Raw genomic sequence first — 20,768 nt, 5'->3', positions numbered from 1 at the left:
TTGTGAACCAAACAGCACCGATGATCATGCAGAGAGGGTGGTCATTGATGTATGAATCTTTTTTTTTTTTTTTTTTTTAAAAGCTGATTTTGGTCTTGCAAAACAGAAGCAAGAAAACAGCAAACTGGCATCAGTAGTGGGAACCATTCTGTACTCTTGGTAAGTACTACTGCATAGAACATAGTGGAATGATTTCCATCTTAACGGTATTTTTTTTAGAGCAGACAGGCAAGTTGCAATGGAGTAAAGTACAAGGCACAAGTTACTCACCCACAGTTACTCTGTCCTAGCTGCTTCCCAGCCTATTTTTCAGTTGCCCTTTCTTGCATATTGGTATTGGTACTGTGGGTTAAGTTGGTGGAAAAATGAAATATATGCTGTTCTGTAATAACTTGTTCATCTACCCATACCCTTAAGAATAAAGAAATGCATTTCCAAGGAATAAAAGGATGTATGTAAGCAATATGATTTAATTTTAGTGACTCTTAAGGTAACTGTGGTGAAAGTGTTCAGTTACATTGTACATGTAGACAACTTACCTTCTGAAAAGTACTTGAAGTTTTTACTAGTTTTGGATCAGTAGGTATTTGGTTTTAATAAAAAATATCATCCATAGTTTCAAAATTTCAAAGTTGGGAAAGCATAACACATTGTTTGTAATTTACATTTAGTAAATGCAGAAATGACTACAAAATTTTACCTCAGACTATACATTCAATGTGCAGAATGAGCTGCAGTTTCCTTTATCATCCTATTTGTGGGCAAGCAGAAGTGAGCAACCATATTGTGGTAAATTTACAATACCAATACAGTTACCTAACTTCCTAGATGACTACTGCCTTGTGTTTTGTTCTCTCAAGAACATGGAATAGATGACATTTCCTGTCCCAAAGGTTCACCTCAGTATGCCTATAGCATGTGTAATTTACAGCACTTACCTGCATGTCAGATCGTCTCAAACACATTTGATTGTGGGCAGGACAGAGTTTATTTTTGTGTTGCATGATTACAGCATGCCATCTCACTGAGATTACTGTATTGCAAACAAAAGCAAGAAAATGTAACCTAGGCAAATATTTAAACAATGGAAAGCACTAAGGCTGAATACCGATTCAGCTAATAGCAGTTGATGTGTTCTGGGCCTGTCATTTATGTTCAGAATTTCTGATGATTGAAATTCTAACATCAGAAATTAATTGAGGAATTGCAAATCAGTATCAGAGTTCTGGATCTCTCTTCCTGTGCAAAATTATTGGTTAAGCTTTGCCTGCCCTCTCTTGTTTTATTGTGGAAATGTATTCATAATACAACTGGAGAACTGGAGAACATACATACATATAATCTCAGCTGGAGAACTGCAGACCAAATATTCCTTGTTCCTGCACAGGCTTGTCCCAGCTTCTTTGTAACACCTTTTTATATACAGCCCCTTGCGGTTCCTTCTCTTCAGAGTAACTCTGTTGCTTCTGCTCAGTGTTCAGCTTTCTAAAGTCAGAACTTGGCTTTCTTCATCTATGGACTTTATGTTGCTCTTATTCTCATTACTGTAAATTCCCATTACATTTTTTTACAGCTCCTGTAAATAAAGTGGAGTTTATTTGGCCTAGGGTATTTAAAAACAAACAAACAAACCAAACCAACCAAACAAGAAATACAGCTAATGACAGATACACAAGCCAAGAATGTTGCACAACATGCTGTCTTTAATACTGTTTCTGTTTTCATCAGTTCTTTTCATTTACAAAATACTTGCCAATCAGGAGAAAAACCTGACACAACATTGTATCCTAAAATAAATAAGTAAATAAATAAATAAAAAATTGGAAGTGGTTTCATCTTAAATTTCACCTAAGATCATCACTGTGTCTGTGGCACTGCCAGTATCTTTCTCATAAGTTTATAAGCCTTTTCTGATGCCAGTCTTCTTCAATCTTATTTTCTGCTGTGGCAACCACATGTGATGGCCATGCACCTACCTGAATTCATGGCCCATGTACTTGTAATAAATTGTTAAAAGTTCCAAGCTACCAGGGGGACTACTAGTGGTTCTTTCAAATCACAAGTGTGGTTTAAGACCTAAGATTTTCACCAGATGAATATAATTTGTGTTGCCACTTTTGAAACTTGTGATTTCCTACTGCCAGAATAGTCGCGATTGACACTTAATCCCTTAGTCACTAAATCTAAAATGACTTCAAGAGTGAGTACCTGTAATGTGTTGAATGTTCAAGTCCATACTTAAAAGACTAATGCGTATGCTGCTGCTTAGTGAGTAAAAGACAATTGCAATGCCACTTTAATTGCCTCCTCAAATTCTCCTGAAGCATAGCACAAGCCATTACTGATAGTTTGGGTAGTTTAGTTTAGCAAGGTTTTGGTATAATTAATTCCTTATCTTCTCTTTCTAGAGATGAGTTATAAATAAATAATAAAATTGATAATAAAAATTGATTTTCGTACACCTACAGATGGGCAGAAAAGTTGTTTATGGGAAACTAATGTGTTCTTTTAAACATGTTGTGGGTAAAGTGTCTCCAGGTTAGTTCAGTATTAGGAAGTGTCAGGGTCCAAACCATACACTAGCGGTCCTCAGGATCACAGAGCTTTAATTTTCTTGTCCTGTCTACATTGATTTTTTTTTTATCCTGTTCAATTCTGTGCCAAATGTAGCTGATGTTGTTGGGTCTTTTCATATTTTAGGTAATTATTATAATTTATAATATATATAACAATATGTATTGTATATTATTATATTATATATATTCTATAATCATATTATAGGTAATTATTACTTGAGAGTAGCTCTGGAAATCTGTTGTAGATTTAAATATATAAATATATTTAAATATTTTTGCTTATACCACATTTATTATTATTCTCATACCCTGTCTTCATACATGGAAGTGTGCATCAGAGCCAGGACTTTGACAGTTCTTTTTCTACCTCTTTGACCTGTTATTTATTTCTACCTCTTATTTAGAAGTAGGCATGAAGATAACATTTCACTGATACATTGCAGCCTCTCAGTAAGTTGTCTTCTGGGGCATTTGTTGTCAGTTCCATTCCACAGGCGAAATCATGGAAGCAGCGATTCTTGCCTGTATGCAGTCAGAAGACAGAACGTGGATAGGATACTGATGTCTTTGTATTTAAAATGTATACTTGAGTAATATTTAAAGTGACAGGTAAACCACCAATGGCATAATCATTTAAGAATGTTAAAAAGGTTTTGCAAACAACTGAATGAGCGGGTTGCTGCATTCAAGGTACTTGGCTAGGACTCTGTATGACAGAGATTTTTTGATATAGAAACCTGTTCACATAGAATGAAGTGAACTGACTGACTGAATTTTTTAAACACAGGCAATGAAGAAAAAGTCAGAGAATACAGACTTAATCAATGCTTGCACTAGTTTATTTTTATTTTTGGATGATTTAAATAGAGGTGAAGGGCTATAAAATAATCAAAAATATTGGGAATTCACATCTAGTAAGAACAGCATATTCCTGCAAAAGCAGAAACTAATGTTCCTTCTGAAAAAAAAAAAAAAAAGGAAAGAGTGGAGAGAAAGAACTATGAGGCAGCATTGTCATTCTAGAGTCATAAAAATTGCTTTCTTCTAAATTGACGGGAAAATAGTTCTGGGTAGTTTGAAATGCAACCTGCCCTTCTGCAGTATGGAAACAAAACAATAAATGTCAAAATAAGCAGTGTCTGATACTTATTATTGAGACTTCCCTCTACAGCATTATGCAAAGTGGTTTAGATAAAAGCATATCTCTGTGTGTACCAAACATGGACTGTATTTGGTGTTGTCTTGTAAAAGAAAGTCCTGAATCCATTTGCTAATGCAATTTGATAAAAATTGAGTCTTTCTAAATAACACCAGACACTGTTTTATGCTTAGAGAGGGGCTTATACAATTATGCTTTGTAATTGTGATGTTTTAAAATTCTACTTCATGCTATTTTTATCTTACTGTCTCACTAATTAAATTCCTCTTAATTGGTTATGTCCTTGAATTAAAAAATCCAGCAATGCATACATTTAGAATACAAAATATATTAAATGGATTTGTTTACACTTAATACATTAAAAATTGAGGAAATGAACTGCTTTAGGGAATTGATAATGAATTCTGAAATGTTGTTCCAGCTCATAAGTCACCAGAAACAATCTGCTAGAAGTTAGTGGTGACAGAGTCTTTATTATCAAGCTGTCTTGAAAGCCTTCCCAGAAGAGACTGCAAATTGTAAATGCATATAGAGTACAATGTTTCCTTTCATGTATTCCCACCATTTATTTGTTTCACAAAAAGGATCCTCAGCTTATGAAGGGGATGCAGCAAAAATAGACCAAGAGATGTAAGTAAAAGTTGAGTCATGATTACAACTGCTTTTGCATTTGTATATGTATACAGAAATTTTAGAAAAACTCTAGGAAAAGTTGTAAATTTTAAGGTTGGAGTGCAATATAGATTTCCTATCAAAATTCCCTGAGAACTTGACTGATTTTGAAAAGCTGTTGGGAAAACATGAAGAAGAGCAGACCTCTCAGGCGTCATTAAAAACTAGGTAAGAATGTTCTACACTAGTAGGAGTTGTAACATGATCTTCAATGTATGTATGTTTTTTTTTTTTTTTTTTTTTTAAAAAAAAAAGAGATGAGCTGTTTTCCCTATGGGGTGTTTTGAGGGAACTTGTATTTTCTGGTAATTATAGGTAATATTGTATATTTGTCCATCATCCTTTTAGCTGTGAAGGATTCCTGGATCTTAATTTGGAGTAAACAGTCTGTATACTGTGTTATATTACCTAAGTTTCACAGAACAGCTGGCTCCTGGAGAAGATTTCCTAGTTTGATTAGAAAAGAAACAGAAGTTGAATAATCCTTTCAGTATATTACTACAGCATTTTTATAAGAGGATCATCTGAGAGTTGATTAATTCACTCTGAAAATGAAATATAGCTAAGAAATGCAATTGTGATGGTGCAGTTTTAGTTTAGGCATATGTTTATAATAAAATGTGTCGGTAAAAAGTCCAGTGCAATTTGAGTGGGAATCCTCAGGCATAGGATAGCTGAGGACAGGCAGGTAATATTGTCTCTGTATACTAGAGTGCAAATCTGCATAAACCATTGTTTCACTATGAGGATACCATTGCTAAAATGAGAAACTGGATGAACTTCAAGGAATAACATTAAAAGTAGTTGACAGTGACCGACTTATAAAAAGACACCTAAATGTCTTAATTTTATATAATTTTTATTAAGTAACAAGTTTGGCTAAACAGCAACTGTCACCTCACATTTGAAATATATTCAACACCACATCCAGTCTCACACAGCATTATGGAATCACAGAATGGTTTGGGTTGGAAGGGACCTTAAAGATGACCTCTTTCCAATCCCCCTGCCATAGGCAGGGACACCTCCCGCTAGACCAGGTTACCCAAAACCCCATCCAGCATGGCCTTGAAAACTTCTAGGAATGGGGCATCCACAACTCTTGGCGGCCTGTTCCAGTATCTTACCCCGCTCATAGTAAAGAATTGCTTCCTGATATCTAATCCAAATTTACCCTCTTTCGGTTTGAAATTACTCCTTATCCCTCTTTATACATGGGAGTAAAACTGGAGATGATGTGAAAGGAAGTAAGAAAAGAAAAAAAAAGTCATGAAGATCTCTGTACTGATCTCTGGAATAATGTTCCAGTGGAGATGATGGAAGTCCCTACCATGAAAGATAACTTAATACTACATAGAAGAGAATGCAGAACTGGAAAAAAACTATGCAAGAATGTAATATGTAATGGTTTTGTAAACTCCATGATGAATTTAAACTGCTGTCTGAAAGAAAAAGTACTAGTCTACCAAGACAACAGATTGTAAACATGTTCCTTGGAAATAACTCTTTCTGCAGAACTTGTATAACAATTATTTTAATATGTATTAATTATTATGTCTTTTGTCTCAATGGCGTAAGCCTTTTTAATTTATAATACATTTGGAACAGATCATAATGATTGAACTCTGTTAGAAAAAAGATTAGTCATTTCATCAAACTATGTTATGAGCTTGTAAATATCTTCTAATCCAATGCTATGTGTATTTATTCACTGGAATTCTCTTTCATTTTTCTTTTAATTTATGTTAAATGAGCTATGTGTTACTTTGACATCTGAGCTGCAGGACTTGGAATACTTTTGGTGTTTGTTCTTTCTGGCTCCCTACTCCCTATTCTCTTCTATCTTTGATTTCAGCTGTGTTAGTATCTTCATAGACCTTTACAGATTCTTCTAAGTCTTTATTGTTTATTTTTTTGCTTTATTTGTTGTTTAGTACATGGTGTGTGGATTCAAATTCTAGTGCCATTATACATTATCTTGCTGTCTTTGATGTTTCCTTAATACTGTATTTGCTGTTTTTCTATATCACTTGTCAGCAGTTAAATGTTTCCTGTTTTCACTTGGGTCTTGGGCGTTAGTTTCTTTTTTTTTTTTTTTTTTTTTTTTTCAGTTGCTTGCTTTTTTGTAGTAGACAGACCTTAAAATTGTGTCAAGGATTGGTCAAACTGCCCTAGTTTTTCCTTGGTTTGTTCTATCCCTTTTATTCCCCTCCCCACTGGCAGGTTCTTGCATGGAATAGTTAGTGATTTTTCTTTAGATTAGTTATTAGGAGGAAATTCTTCACTCTGAGGATGGTGAGGCACTGGCACAGGCTGCCCAGAGAAGCTGTGGATGCCCCATCCCTGAAGATGTTCAAGGCCAGCCTGGATGGGGGGCTTTGGGCAACCTGGTCTGGTGGGAGGTGTCCCTGGCGGGGGGGAGGGGTGGGGGTGGGGGTAATTAGATGATCTTTAAGGTCCCTTCCAATCCAAACCATTCTGTGATTCTTCAGTGGTAAAATCAGTGAAAGCACATAGCTTTCTAACAATAGAGTCCTTGAACTCTATGGAGGCATTATTAGAGTAAGCACAGGAGTGATGAGAGGCCATGTCTCATTAGAGAAATGTTAATACTGTTTTTAATTGTCTGCTGTCCTCTCTTCACCATTTCTATTTTTGTGTGGTGGTGGGTTGACAGTTTATTTCAAGGAATGGCAGGCCAGCTGTGGCGTAAAAAATGCTGTTGGCAGCATGAGGTATGCCAGTTATCTGACTCAAAGAACAGCCAAGTCAAGGACTAGCTAGCAAGTGGGAGAATGAATGTTTGTAATACTCTTCCAGGATAATTGAAATACAGTAAAATAATTAGAATCGGAAATAGGATAGGCATCTTAGTAAGAAATGCTAAAAAGAGCCTAGAAGAACAAGCTGTTTGTGTTTGAGTCATCTGAAAGCAGAGCAGCCAGTAGTCTTTCCTTCTGTTTCCTCTCTTACCATTGAGTGACTATATTTTCTGCTTAGGATGTATGCATGGCCTTACCAGGGTCTTATTTAAAAGGGACATTATGACAGTGTCTGTTTCAACTGAAGGAGCGGAGAGGTTAAAAAAAAAGATTATTTGCTAATGCTTAAATAGTTTTTATGGGTTTAACCATCTGTAGTTAAGCTGCCTTTAATTATATTGTTCACAATGGCAACTGATATCATCCACACCTAGAGTTCTAGAGGCTCATTCAAAAACTGGGGATCTAATTCAAGTCAAGCAGTTAGATGACTACTGAAAGTAATGGAGAAAAATAGACACTTCAATAATGAATTTCATCCCATGTATCTTAAATATCCCTATCTATTTTAGGATGAGATGAAGCAACCTCTAGACATGCCTTTCTCTCCCCATTTGCTGCAGTGGGAGCTGAGTATTAGCTTTGCAAAAATCTCAATAAACAAAAACCTTGACCATCTTTAAACATCCAAGTTTCTGTTCCGTAGATAAAAGGAAAAAGCACTTTTCTTTTGTTGAGCTGTTAAGACTTAAGGCCATTCCTCAAAATATTTTATATGGAATTGTAGTTGCAATTCACTGGAAAATGTGGCTGGTTAGAAGGAATCAATTCTTAGAAGTATCTGTCAGATGCATGTTATGAGTACTTCTTAGGATATGAATGTTCTGGTTTCTATGTTCATGGGTAGCACTTTGCCACATCTTAGAGATACAATTTATCTATGGCATTTCTGTTAAAACTGACAGCTTGACATTCTGCTAGATATTTTTGTATGAGTAAGAATACTAGATCTGTGGACCAGGAAGTGATGCTTGTCTTTAGTAATATACATAAAAAATCACACTGAAAGGAGATTTTTATTCTGTAGGTTTCAGAATCTGACTTATAACTCCTCTTGGTGTTTCAACCTTGTTCCATGATGTGTCTGAAGGAATAATAGGTATAAATTAGAACTCTGATACGCTTTTCTTTTTTTATGTCCCCCAGAAGCTCTGTATATAATACTGGAACGCTAAACTTCATCTTGATGATACTTTGATTTTTCCTTACATTTGCTCAGAGATATATATGATAATATGGAAAATTCAGAGCCATAAAACCATTGGAAACAGCTATGCATGTTTTGAGCTTAATTAGATAACTGTTGTATTTTCATTAGTGTGAAATGTGATATTTTATGGCATTCTTCAATAATATAAATATCACCTTTGCTGATAGAGCCTGCAAGGCTTCTTAAAAAACTTATTTCAAGATTTCAAGGACAATTGAAAAAGTAAAAGCCTAGAAACATGTAGTAGTTTTACAAATTGATAGCTAGCTTTTTTTTTTTTTTTTTTTTCTTCCAGATCAACATATACAGTGTGCACACAAGAAGGCCAAATTCAAACTGAATTGTATCATTATGGGATATTTTCCCAATAGGTCTACACACTGCATTTGTGACTGTATCCTGATGAGAGGAAAAAACATTGCAAATAGATTTTAATTTTAACTTTTTTTTTTTTTTTTTTTAAAGTTTATAGAAACCCTTCTGTTGGGAATAGCTGCATGCAAAACCCCATGAAACTTCAATACCTGTGATCTGTTTGTTAAGGGCTCTTAATTATTGATAGGCATGGCCTTTGCATCATGGTGAGAGTTCTTTTTGTTTCCTTTTTTTTTTTTTTTTTTTTCCTGAGGTAAATCAATAGTACTGTAATTTTTTGTATTTTAATTGTTCTCCTGCTACATTTCCAAAATGCAGTATTCACAGAATACTCTCCTAGCTGGAAAAGTCTAGAGGCCCCAAAATATCTTTGAGTAGCACTATATATGTATGTTGATACATACATACATGCAAATATGTTTATGTATAAAATCTCTCTCTCTACAAAACAGCGAGTGTTCATATTTGAAGAGAAGTTGGTTTTGTTTAGATAGTGTGAGGTAGATGTCATGCTCTTTAAGTTTAATTTTATGTTCCACATTGTCAAATTAAGCATAGATTTGTTTATCCAGGTAACACCATTGTTTCTGGCATAATTATATTCAAACAATGTTGATGTCTTCCATACTTTCAAGTACAGATAACCCTGTATGTAAGGAGAATTATTGGCAGATTTTTGGTTCTACCACGTGCCATTGATACTTAAGCAAAAGACTTCAACATTGTACTTGCTGGACTACCACAGACAATGTTGACACATGGGAGTTTTTGAAGTGCCTTAGAATGTCTAAAAGGGTGTCTTTTGTGAAGAAGAAACTTTATATATATAATAGTTTACAAGAAAAAAATAACTTATAGAGAGAAACATATATACAAATTAGTAGACAATGTGATAAATTACTCTACAATTCCTAGGCAATACATTTAGCGATAGAAAATTGTGAAGGCAAAATTTCAAAGTAGTTCCTGTAAATCCTTTTCCAGCTTCATCATCAAGGCATAAACAGAATATCCTAAAAAAGCTTCTGTTGAATTCTTCCCATAGGTCAGAAATGCAAATAGCTTTTAACAATTTTCACAGAACCTCTTTATTCAAACCAACAGTTGTTTGGCTCCTTTTCTTTCTTTTGTCGCTTTTAGTAGTAACTGTGAACCTACGATACTGAATGTAACCTGTAGCTTACAGCAAACTGTCCAGAGAAAAGACTGTGTCAAGCAGCAACTGCTTTTCTGTTTCCCTTGATTTCTTCTTTGGGAAGCTGTTGTGATTAACTTCTCTCTCCAATCCCCTGCCCTTCTGTGATTCAAATAACTGATTATAGAGTAGTTACATTAGTCTTATACTACTCTCAGAACACTCACAAAGTATCCTGCAGCAGTTTAGTAAAATGTAGGGTCTATCACGTGAGTGGAAATTTAAGTTCCTTCCTCTACTTGGCTGTGATGAGTTATACCAGCAACTAATGACAACTAAAAAGGCTATTCACAGCAAACATTATTTTACAGATAACTTAGTAAAGATACCTGAATATCTGAAGCTAATAGAAGCTGCAAGGACTCTTTTAGTGTTTTGGAGGAAAAAAAAAAAAAAAAAAAAAAAAAAAGTATATAGCAAACTTGTCCATAGGAGAAATGGCAATATGTAGATGTAGGGGAGGAAGAATAAAATAAGCATATTTGATACTCTTCTAGCATATAACTATTTTCATCTCGGGTAGCTTCCTGAACAAGATAGGCTTCTATGCATGAGCATTTGTAGAACCAACAACAACTGCAGGAATCTTCTTCTTCTTTCCCGTCTGGACTTCTACCTGGGCAACCTGCTTTGGCAAGGGGGGTTGGACCCGATGATTTCTTGAGGTCCCCTCCAATCCCTAAAATTCTGTGATTCATCAAACTGTAAATAATTAATTGGAAGAATGATAATGATAAAAAGCAATAGTTATCAGTCATTGTTAAAATCTTCTGCAGCAATGTGTGCTTCTTATTTCTTTTCACTTTCATTATAGCCATCACATTTTCTGGGAGTTAGTCTTGAAGAATCATTCTTAGTTCATTTAATCCATAACTGCCTAGCTGAAATCATGTCTCATTTGAAGATGCTCCTTAGGTGTACTCTTCATAGGGTGACATACTCCAGCCCTTACTTAACTGCTGTCAGAAACACTTTGACCAGTAAACACTGTACCAAGACAACTCAAGATTGGTTTATTGAAGTTCTTTGCAGCATGGGAAATCTTCACTTGTGTCTCATGTAAAGTCAGCCTGATAGTATTGACAACATTTCTTACAAGCCTTAGAAGCTCTATAAAATTAATGTTATTTTGAAACTGCCATTCTTTCAGCTCATCCCTTCCTCCCCTTCCAAATTCAGAACTTCTTCCTTCATATTGGAACATCTACCCAGTAAAAACTAATGAGACCATGACCTAATCTTGTGAAGATAGTTATGTTTCATATAGGTACGTGATAGTACTAATATATCAGATTCCAGATTTAAAGTCTGCTTGTAAAGTTTGAAATATTCTTAAATAAATACCATGACAATATAATATATATCAGTGAGTAAAATAATAAATGAAAATTTGATTGTAAAAATATCTCCAAGGCCATATAGAGATGATTTGGTGAAATGGCACTATTTCATAACTAGAACAAATATTGATAAGATTTGATTTTATTTGCTTTTCACCCTAATAAAAAAAATGATTGGATAATATGGAAACTTATCCTGTCTATTAAAATAGCTCTTTAATTTCACCAAAGCAGTTCAGAAGGAAAAAAAAAAATAACAACTTTGGATTAATAGATGCCTTTATCAAATTCAAGACATTTTAAAGCTGCTGGTGTAGAAGACTATTTGTTATTATATAAAAAAGAAATGCTCATATGATGAGCAAGGGCGAGCTTTCTGAGAAACAATTGTAATCCAGTCTGTTCAAGGATACTTAGAATTTAGAGAATTATTCTGTGGATATATTTCTGTGTCCTTCATTTAGAAGGATTTACCCTTGCTTTTGCCATGGACATTTGTTCAATGAAGGACTTTCTTTAAGATAATGCTGCTGAAGAAAGCCTTTTCAGTTTGAATATGTAATTTTGAAATGAGCAGTGATTTGTAAACCTAGAAGAAATCTTCATTGATTATTCTGAATAAGTTAACTGCAAGCACTAAATGACAATTTTTTGAAGTATCCACTGCCTCTTATAATATTCAAGACTATGGATATCACAGAGTAAAGCACTGCTGCTTTGCAGCAGTATGATCAGCCCTTGAAGCGATGAAATTTAAATTCTTTATCATCTCAGAGTTTCCCCCTTTAAATATTTTATTTTTACACTGAATGCATTTTATGATGTGCACATCAGTTTTCTAGAAATTTAATTAGTGCCACTGTCCTATTTTGTCCAATCCAGATCTCTTAATCTAAGAATTAAAGGAAGAAGCCTGCTTTTACAAATAAAATGAAACCCATACCAATGCCACCCCTTAAATTATTTTTCTGTTCTTGTTGCTAAGACAGATTTTTTTTTTTAGGATTTTTATGGAATAAATTTCAAAGTCTTATTCTACTCATTCTTTCTGGTCTTGACCAGACAGTGAGAGTTTATACACAGTTGTCAACTGAATTAGAGAAACCGTATGTACTCTCACCGCCCACCTGTTTGTGGGCAGCAGCGCACACAGGAACAGAACTGGAAACTTTCTCTGTCATCCCTCAACAGTGCAGATCCAAAAGGTGCAGCTTGACTGCAAAATTGTTTTGCTAGTCAACAAGTACTGCACTCCACCCACATTTCTAACTAGCAGATGGTGAGGCATGCCTTTAGAACATGGTGAGGGATTTCACTACTTCATCTCTTAAAAGTAAATAAAAAATATTTGAAATTTCTATTTAAAAATCTGAAGTACAGAATTCATTGGTTATATGAAAGCACAATATCATATACGTATAGGATTTTAGATTTTCTGTAAAAAATTGTGGTCATGTTAGATAAATAGCTTCAGTCATTTAACATATTTCTTAAGCAGAGGACAGTATGTATTTAGGGTAATGGTGATCCTAATGTGCTAGATATCAGAGACTTCTGACTGGAGACATTTGTTCTGTGAGGAAAGATCAGGTAGTACTCTGTTGTAAGTCTTCCTTTTGATTAAAAAAAAAAAAAAGATGATTAGAGATGCAGTTAGAATGAGAAGTCTTTCAGCATGAATAAGCAGACCAAATGTCTTTTTTAATTTCAAGCATTTTTGTGAAACTGTTATAACTACAACGTTCAAAAAGCCTGTCCATTTTATTTTTTGTGATTTCCAAATCATAGTAACAAAAAATACATTTTTCTTAGTCACCAGCCCAATGGACTGCTGTTTGTTCTGGATATCAAGCTAGGTTTTTCCCTGTTGTTCATGGATACAAGATTCTGCAGGCCAAGTTAAGGTTGCTTCTGTTTCTCCCTATCTCCTTTGTCTTCAGCTTATTCTTTCAGTGACTGCTATGCAACCATAATATTTTTAGCATAGATGCATTGATTTGGATTGAATAATCTCAGTTTGGGATTTTAATGTTATTTAGTCACTTTCAGTCACAGAATGAAAGATTGTAAAATTCAAGTGAGATTCAGTTTTCTGTATAGCAGCATGCTTGCAAGTTTACTAAGTCAGGGGCTGTTACTAAGCTAACCATCTTTATGTTAAATTGCCACACTGATCTTTGCTCTAACAGACACATTTAATACATTAAAGATGAGATTTCTACAAAGTCCTCTAAAGAACCGGTGTCACAATGAGGAATAATGACAGTCCAACTCCAGAAAGGGTATTGTGTTCTAACATTATCTTCAATATAGTTTATTCTCCCATGGTTATGTAATAGCAAAAGCAAAATTCAAGATAAATTGTTAAATGGGTTTCACACAGAAACCTTTATTTTGCCTGATAATTTTATCTGAAATGTCTGACCTGTCAGTCTATATCACTTCCCCACACTGTGACCTTCCTTCTGACTTTCTGTTCTGTCATTTAACAACCACTTCCACATAATAGTTTGACTAAGGGACCTCATCTGATTTATTTTTAAAATGTGATTTCTTCATTTATTTGGTATATACCAGCAGCATACCTTCTAGCACTTTACCCAGACTGCACCCAGTACTGAATTTACACAGAACCTCTTATCTCCAAAAAAGGTACTTTACCAAAGATAATTTGTAGTATAATCAGAAAGTTGCATGTGACTCCAAATTCTAAGCTGGAAGGAAAAGGATAAAAAGTATCCTTTCAAGTTGATTTTACAGATGAAAGTAGTCAAGTATGTTTTACATCTCTAAATAGAGTGAAGATGTCAAGTGAAAAATCAGCCATGTGAGACAATCTTTACTTCCTGCTAAAACTTGAATTCCAGTGTCAGAATATCTCTATCATCATAAATTATTTTCTTCCAGAGTTATGAAAAGTATTGAAGAAATTAAGAGAAAGAAGTGGAGTCTGCTTTGTACTTAGTCAAAACTGAAATAGCTGCCTTCTTTCATTTGCTTTAAATGGATTTTTCACTGGATTTTTAAAATTGTCATTAGGCTGTTGAGTGTCCATGTAGTATCATCACAGAGAATGCATTATTATAGTTTTAGCAGGATGGAAATGATATCATGAGTAATGTTTGTTTTCTCACATTAGTAGCAAAATCAAATACATTAGTGTCTAAATTAGGAATGTGATTCCAATCTTTCAGATATTTGAGTTGCAACAGGATGTAATATATTTATCCATTCTCTAGTCCATTTTATTGAATTGCCCTCATCATAAGCAAGTTCTAAATCCTCTAGTTCATTTGTATCCATTAATTCCAAAGACATTATAAAATGAAATAAGTGGAAAGGACAAGTGGACAAAATTTAAAATACTAGAATTGTGAGGAGAATTGTAGTAGAAGCAGAAAAGCTATTAATTGTACTTCCATTTAAAGAGCTTGGCTGATAAAGGAAATAAATGCAACCTTTTGAAAGTAATTGTATATGCTCTGATAATATGTTGTAGTGAGTAACTAAAGAATTTTTTTTTTTTTTTTTATCACCTTACCTCTAAGGGAAGACTATTAATTAAGCACTTGTGGATTGAATTGTTTTTTACTTAGCCCTGAAGTTGTGAAGAGTGAGCCATATGGAGAGAAAGCTGATGTATGGGCTGCAGGATGCATCCTTTATCAGATGGCAACTCTGAACCCACCATTTTACAGCACCAATATGCTCTCCTTGGCAACTAAGGTATTGAGGTTTGCCAGATTAACCTACTAATTATTTTTCTTTGTTTTTGCTAGATCCATGAGAATTCATATTTAAGATTGTAGAAGCACAAACTGCTTTCTGGACCTGTGAGCAGGAGTGTTTATAGTATGCTAATACTATAGTTTATAGTATTAGCAATTCATAGTATCATAGTATTACAATTTCTATCTTGTCACTCTAATTTCAGAAATTGCTTGCAAATGTAAGCATATTATTACTTCTCAGACTAGTGTATTTTTATCATTGCATTATACGAGAGGATATTTAGATACATAAAAGATGTTGAATGTACTGTAATGCTGGATTTTCTATAGGGTTGTGTATTATCTTAGGACTTGATGACAAATTAAAAAATATATATATTTTATGTTTCCCTTATTCAGATATTGCAGGCCCTTGATCTACAGTGTCCATTAATGTGGATACTTGATTTGAATTGACATTCTGCATTAGAAGATGTGTTCTAAGTTTTTTTTTTTTTTTTTTTCAAGTTAGAGCTTGTTTCAAGAATAAATATTTATTATATGAAATTTCCAAATAAAAAACTTAATATTTTTTCTTCAATTAACTATAGATTTTTTTTCAGATAGTAGGGGCTGTGTATGAACCTGTGCCAGAGGGACTGTACTCTGAAAAAGTGTCACTTACTATTAAAAGGTAGCTATTCATCTAGTTTTATTTTGACGTCGTGCTGAAAGGATGTTTTGCTTTGTATGTTTTCAGCAGTAACAATATGACACTGACTTTTGCTGACTTTAGCAACTGTTAGTTTCTGTCTTCTTATTTAAAGGAAAGCTGAGGTAACACTCACCTTGCTAATAACATGTGTTGTATAGGTGAGTCTAAAAACTGTATGCCAGTACAGTCAGCACATTCAGCAAGCCAGTATAGACTCATTACTGAAGTTTAACACTACCAGTGCTATACTTAGTCGACTACACATCAAATTATTATTATTTTTTTTCCATAGACTACAGCATTTTGAGTAATTTTTAAGAGTAGTTTGTGGTCAAGTAGGTAACCCTGTTGCAAAATGTTTTTTATAGATCAATGTATGATCACATTCATAGCTTTGTGTATTTGTGACTGGCAGAAATACATTTCCCACTGCCTTCTAATCCTGTTAACAAATCAGAGAATACACAGTAATGAAGGAAAAGGCAAACATTTATTTGTTCCACTCACTCATCACATATTTCTCTTAGCTATGATTACATATTCATGGTGATACTGTTGTGAATATTAAGAATATTTGCTCTCCATTGAAGAATAATACAATAATTCCAAATGTATACAGAAAATATCTTCAAGTCAGTATACGTATCAGTATTGATACAATCACTTACAATTTTTAACACATCCTTATCAATGACTTAGATAAAGCTATGATGTGAGAATCTGGTCTCTGTCTCTTCCTTCTTTCACATCTTGATAATGATGAGAAACTACAGTAGGAAGTTTTTAAGGATTCTTTCAAGGTCAGTTATTGAGTTACTCTTTGTAATTATATATGTAGTAGCTGTATTAAAGAGGTTCCCTAAAAGTCCCATATCGTTATGCTCCTTTCATTATTATACTGAGACTACCTGGTTTAAATGGATGATTAAATAGACATTTGTATGAAAAATTAGCATTACTTTTTTCCTATCTCGTAAGCATTTCACAGCTTATTTTAAAAGCAATGGGAAGCATAAAATGTTTGAAAGTATTGTTGGTTCTCTTACTCTGAGTTAGTTCTTAAACAAGTTTATTTGTTTAGTTTTTATCTTATGCTTTGTGATATATTTAGGCAGAATAAAGAACAACAAAAAATGCAGTAATAGGGAGATTTTTGATAGTATAGATGAGAAAACATGAAAAGAGGAAGTTAATTTCCAAATGACTGAGACACAATACCCATTAAAGATGAAAGTCATATGTAAAAAAATCATTGATAAGGGTTAGAAAACTGAAAGCTTCATTTTGCATCTGGAAATTTGCATTCATTTTTGTCATTATTCATTATTACTGTTAAAATACAACTTTATTGGATTAAGCTAGTAAAGAAAATTCCAGAATCATCATCACCAAAGTCTTTCAAGTGCTTAGTCATCAATTAATCATTTCTTTCCAGATACAAGGGAAATAGATTAAGGACCTATCAGAAATCTTTTATAGCCCACATGGTTCTTGGAAGTTCTGACCAGTTTCTGTGAATTAAAAATCAGAAGAAAAATCAAATGGAACAGTTCTTAAGGGTGATAAACTTGTTTCTGTTTAAATGAATTGTAAAATTTTAAATAAAGCAGATAAAGTTATGATTATTAAAGAGATTAACTAAGCAAGTTTGAGCAAATTTAAACAAACAAAAAAAAGAGATTAAAATCTAAAAGTTTAAGTAGTGTAAAAACATTTTTTAAACTACTTTACATGTGAGTTACATTTATTTAGAAAGTACTGTTTTAGAAATAATAAAATCATTGTGTGACACTTTTCTTTGAAGAAGGGTGTTGTGTCAAGTGTATCTGTATGCTAGCTGGTCAATAGTACTCTGAAAGCAAATCATAGTAAATTATCAGGTCTACCGGAGTTAATAGATTTAAGACAATTTATAACACATAAAGAACTGTCTCTGTCAGCCTTCATGCCTTTCCCTATGTACAAAATATTCTGGGGATTTAAAAATGAACCTTATAGTATTTTATTACAGTTACTAAACAGCTACCTAGACTGCCTGAAACATGAAAGATAGCACTGTAGAGTAATTTAGGTTGGAAATGACCCCAGTGGTCTTTGCTCAAAGTAGAGACAATTACATATGGTTGGTCAGAATCTTGTCCAAGTTCTAAGTATCGAAGGACAGAGATCCCACATCTTTTCTGAGTTCTCTTCCAGTGCTTACCCACCTTTGGGATTAAAAGTAATAATAGTAGTAGTAATAATAACCCTCATATCTAATTGGGCTCTTCAGTGTCCTAATTTATTTCCTCTTGCCTTGTCATTGTGCACCTCTGAGAAGAATCTGGATCCATTTTTTTTCTATACTCTCTGTATTGGTTTTGGTTGGGATAGAGTTAATTTTCTTCCTTGTAACTGGTATGGTGCTGTGTGATTTAGGATGAGAGTAATGTTGATAACACATCAATGCTTGTGCTCGTTGCAGAGCAGTGCTTACACAGAGCCAAGGACTGTTCTGCTTCTTGTGCTGTCCTGCCAGCAAGGAGGCTGGGGGTGCCCAAGAAGCTGGGAGGGGACACAGTCAGGACAGCTGACCCAAAATGGCCAAAGGGATGTCCCGCACCATGTGGTGTCCTGATGAACAATAGAACTGAACTGGGGGGGTTGGCAAGGGGTGGAATGCTGCTTGGGGACTGGATGGGCATTGGTCATCAGGTGATGGGCAATTGCATTGTACTTCACTTGTTTTATATATTCTTTTTATTATTATTATTATGCAGCAATCTTTATCTCATCACATGAGTTTTACCTTTTTTTTCCAATTTTCTTCCCCATCTCACTGCAGGGGGAGTGAGTGAACTGCTGCATGGTGTTTAGCTGCCTACTGGGACAAAACACAATGCTCTCCCATTATATAGATAGCAATCAGATCTCTGTAACTCGTCCAGGTCCCTCTGATAGCAGCCCTGCTCCCTGTGTATCAACAGCTCCCTGCAATTTAGTGTTGTTCACAAGCTTTTTGAGAGTGCATCCCATCATCTAGGTCATTAAGAAAGACATTACTAGAGCAGTATCAATCCCTGAAAGGTGCTACTTTCAGCCACCATCTGGACTTTGTACTGCTGATGACACACCTATTTGAGCCAGTAAGTTCAGGCAATCATTTACTCAATTTGTAGTCCTCTGGATACTGTAGGATATTGTGTCAAATTCCTTGCTACAGTAAAGGTATACACAGCATATACTGCCCTCCTGTTGTCCACAGTTCCAGCAATCTCATCATAGAGAGCAAGTCAGGTTCATCGGGTATGACTGGAGTTTGGTAAATCCATCCTGGCTGTTCCCAGTCACCTACTTGTCCTTTGTGTGATTGTTAGAGTAGGCATCTAGCATAACATTACCCATGTTGGGTCTGCTCCTTTGATCCTTACACACAAGCTCTTGACTGCACCATGTGAGGTGTTGACACCTGCAGGCTGCCTCCACCCTGATTTGAGCCTTTCCCTCTCATTGAAAGAACTGAGTTCACCATCTCAGCCCTTTCCCCTTCACTCTTGATCCCAATGCATTGTAGTCATGTCTGGTATGTTCAGGTCACTGTATTCCCAGGTCACTGTACCTATTCAGTAGTTAAAGATTTGCAGGTAGAGAAAGAGCCTTCCTTTGGCTGGCAGAAGTCATAAACCACCAGCTTCCCCCCATCTCGGGAGCCTCTGTCCACCCCTCCTTTGAGGGTAATATCTAGATTTCCCTCCTCTTTTGCATTATTTATAGTTCTTATTTCTGCAAAGTCTCTGTGAAGATCTTGTCAATCTCCTGTGCATCCTACTGACAGCACACACTGCACTCCCTGCAGCCCAAGACCTGCACAGCAGCCTCCCCCCATAGCAGTTCTGTCTGGGTTGGTGACTCTGAAGCGCCAAGGATAATTGCTCCAGCTGATGCTGGAGACTGTTCTAATACCAAGGCTGCTCAGTGTCAAGCTGTCTCTTGCTGGCTTGAGCAGAGTTTTTGGGCCCCTTTGGGCACAACTATCTGTTGTGACAGCTTCTACATCTCTCTTCAATGGGAAAATGCTGCTTGATAATTTTCTCACTATGAAGACTGTGGCAATAACATTTTTTGTAAACTAGCAGATGTTCTCCATTCAGTCTTTTTGCTTAAAATTATTTATGCATTTCTGAAGTGTATCCATTTGTGAACTTTTGAGTGCGTAAGAACTTTAAATTGTTGCCTTGCTAAATTTCTGTTTTATCTCAAGTGCTGGCCAGCATGGTTTGATAAATACCAATGGAGGAATGCAGTGGTAGGAAACAGTTTCCAAGGAAGAAGTAATTAGTATTCATTAGAGAATGTTTCTTTCTATAGGTGCTTGACTCCTGATGCAGAGACACGTCCAGACATAGTGGAGGTCAGCTCTCTGCTGTCTGATGTGATGATGAAATACTTGGATGTTTTATCCACCTCCCATCTCATGTTGGAGAAGAAAGTGGAGCGGGAAAGGAGACGAACCCAGAGGTACTTCATGGAGGCTAATCGAAATGCAGTAACCTGTCACCATCAGCTTTCCATTTTACCACAAGTAAGTACGTAGATTAGGCTTTATTTTTGCTTATCACTGTGTGACATATCTGAGAAAATAAGGTACAATAATACAGGTAGAAAATAAATCAAAATGAAAAGACCCATTCTCTTAAAACATTTTTCCATGTAGACTTTTAATTTTTTAACCGGGTATTCATTTTTTTGTGGACATGCTTGTGCAGCAAAAATAACAGTATCTTAAAACCCAGTGTCATTTCACTTAGGAAAATGGCCTTATTATGAACATACCTTCTGTTTTAATAGAATTCAATATTGTTTAATTATTAATGCATATTTGTGAATGATTTGTGAATAGGAAAATATACACTTAGCTAGAGTGAAACAAATGCATAACCTGTTGTATGATTCACAAACAATGGCACCTAGAAAACCGAACATACGTAAACATAATTTTTAATTACAGATTGCTG

At 34.9% G+C, this 20,768-nt stretch overlaps 1 protein-coding gene across 9 annotated transcripts in view; it reads left to right on the top strand.

Moving 5' to 3' along the window:
- NEK10 (NIMA related kinase 10) overlaps nucleotides 1-20,768 on the top strand; it is a 97,116-nt gene that overhangs the window by 34,431 nt on the left and 41,917 nt on the right. For 6 of the 9 annotated variants that reach the window (XR_004747999.1, XM_035316707.1, XM_035316704.1 and 3 more), the window contains exons 23-26: nucleotides 84-159; nucleotides 14,946-15,075; nucleotides 15,683-15,753; nucleotides 20,122-20,335. Coding sequence is in view for 7 of the 9 variants with exons in the window: in XM_035316707.1 (XP_035172598.1) it covers nucleotides 84-159; nucleotides 14,946-15,075; nucleotides 15,683-15,753; nucleotides 20,122-20,335 (491 nt within the window). In the remaining 2 variants the exon portion in view is untranslated. Of the gene's footprint in view, nucleotides 1-83; nucleotides 160-14,945; nucleotides 15,076-15,682; nucleotides 15,754-19,362; nucleotides 19,487-20,121; nucleotides 20,336-20,768 lie in introns of those variants that run through there. The other 3 variants (XR_004748000.1, XM_035316710.1, XM_035316709.1) reach the window with 3 other exon arrangements.

The sequence above is a fragment of the Oxyura jamaicensis genome, chromosome 2, assembly GCF_011077185.1.
Source record: "Oxyura jamaicensis isolate SHBP4307 breed ruddy duck chromosome 2, BPBGC_Ojam_1.0, whole genome shotgun sequence".
Classification (NCBI taxonomy): Eukaryota; Metazoa; Chordata; class Aves; order Anseriformes; family Anatidae; genus Oxyura; species Oxyura jamaicensis.
The sequence above is the reverse complement of the archived record's forward strand: the minus strand, read 5'-3'. Positions and strand labels throughout refer to the sequence as shown.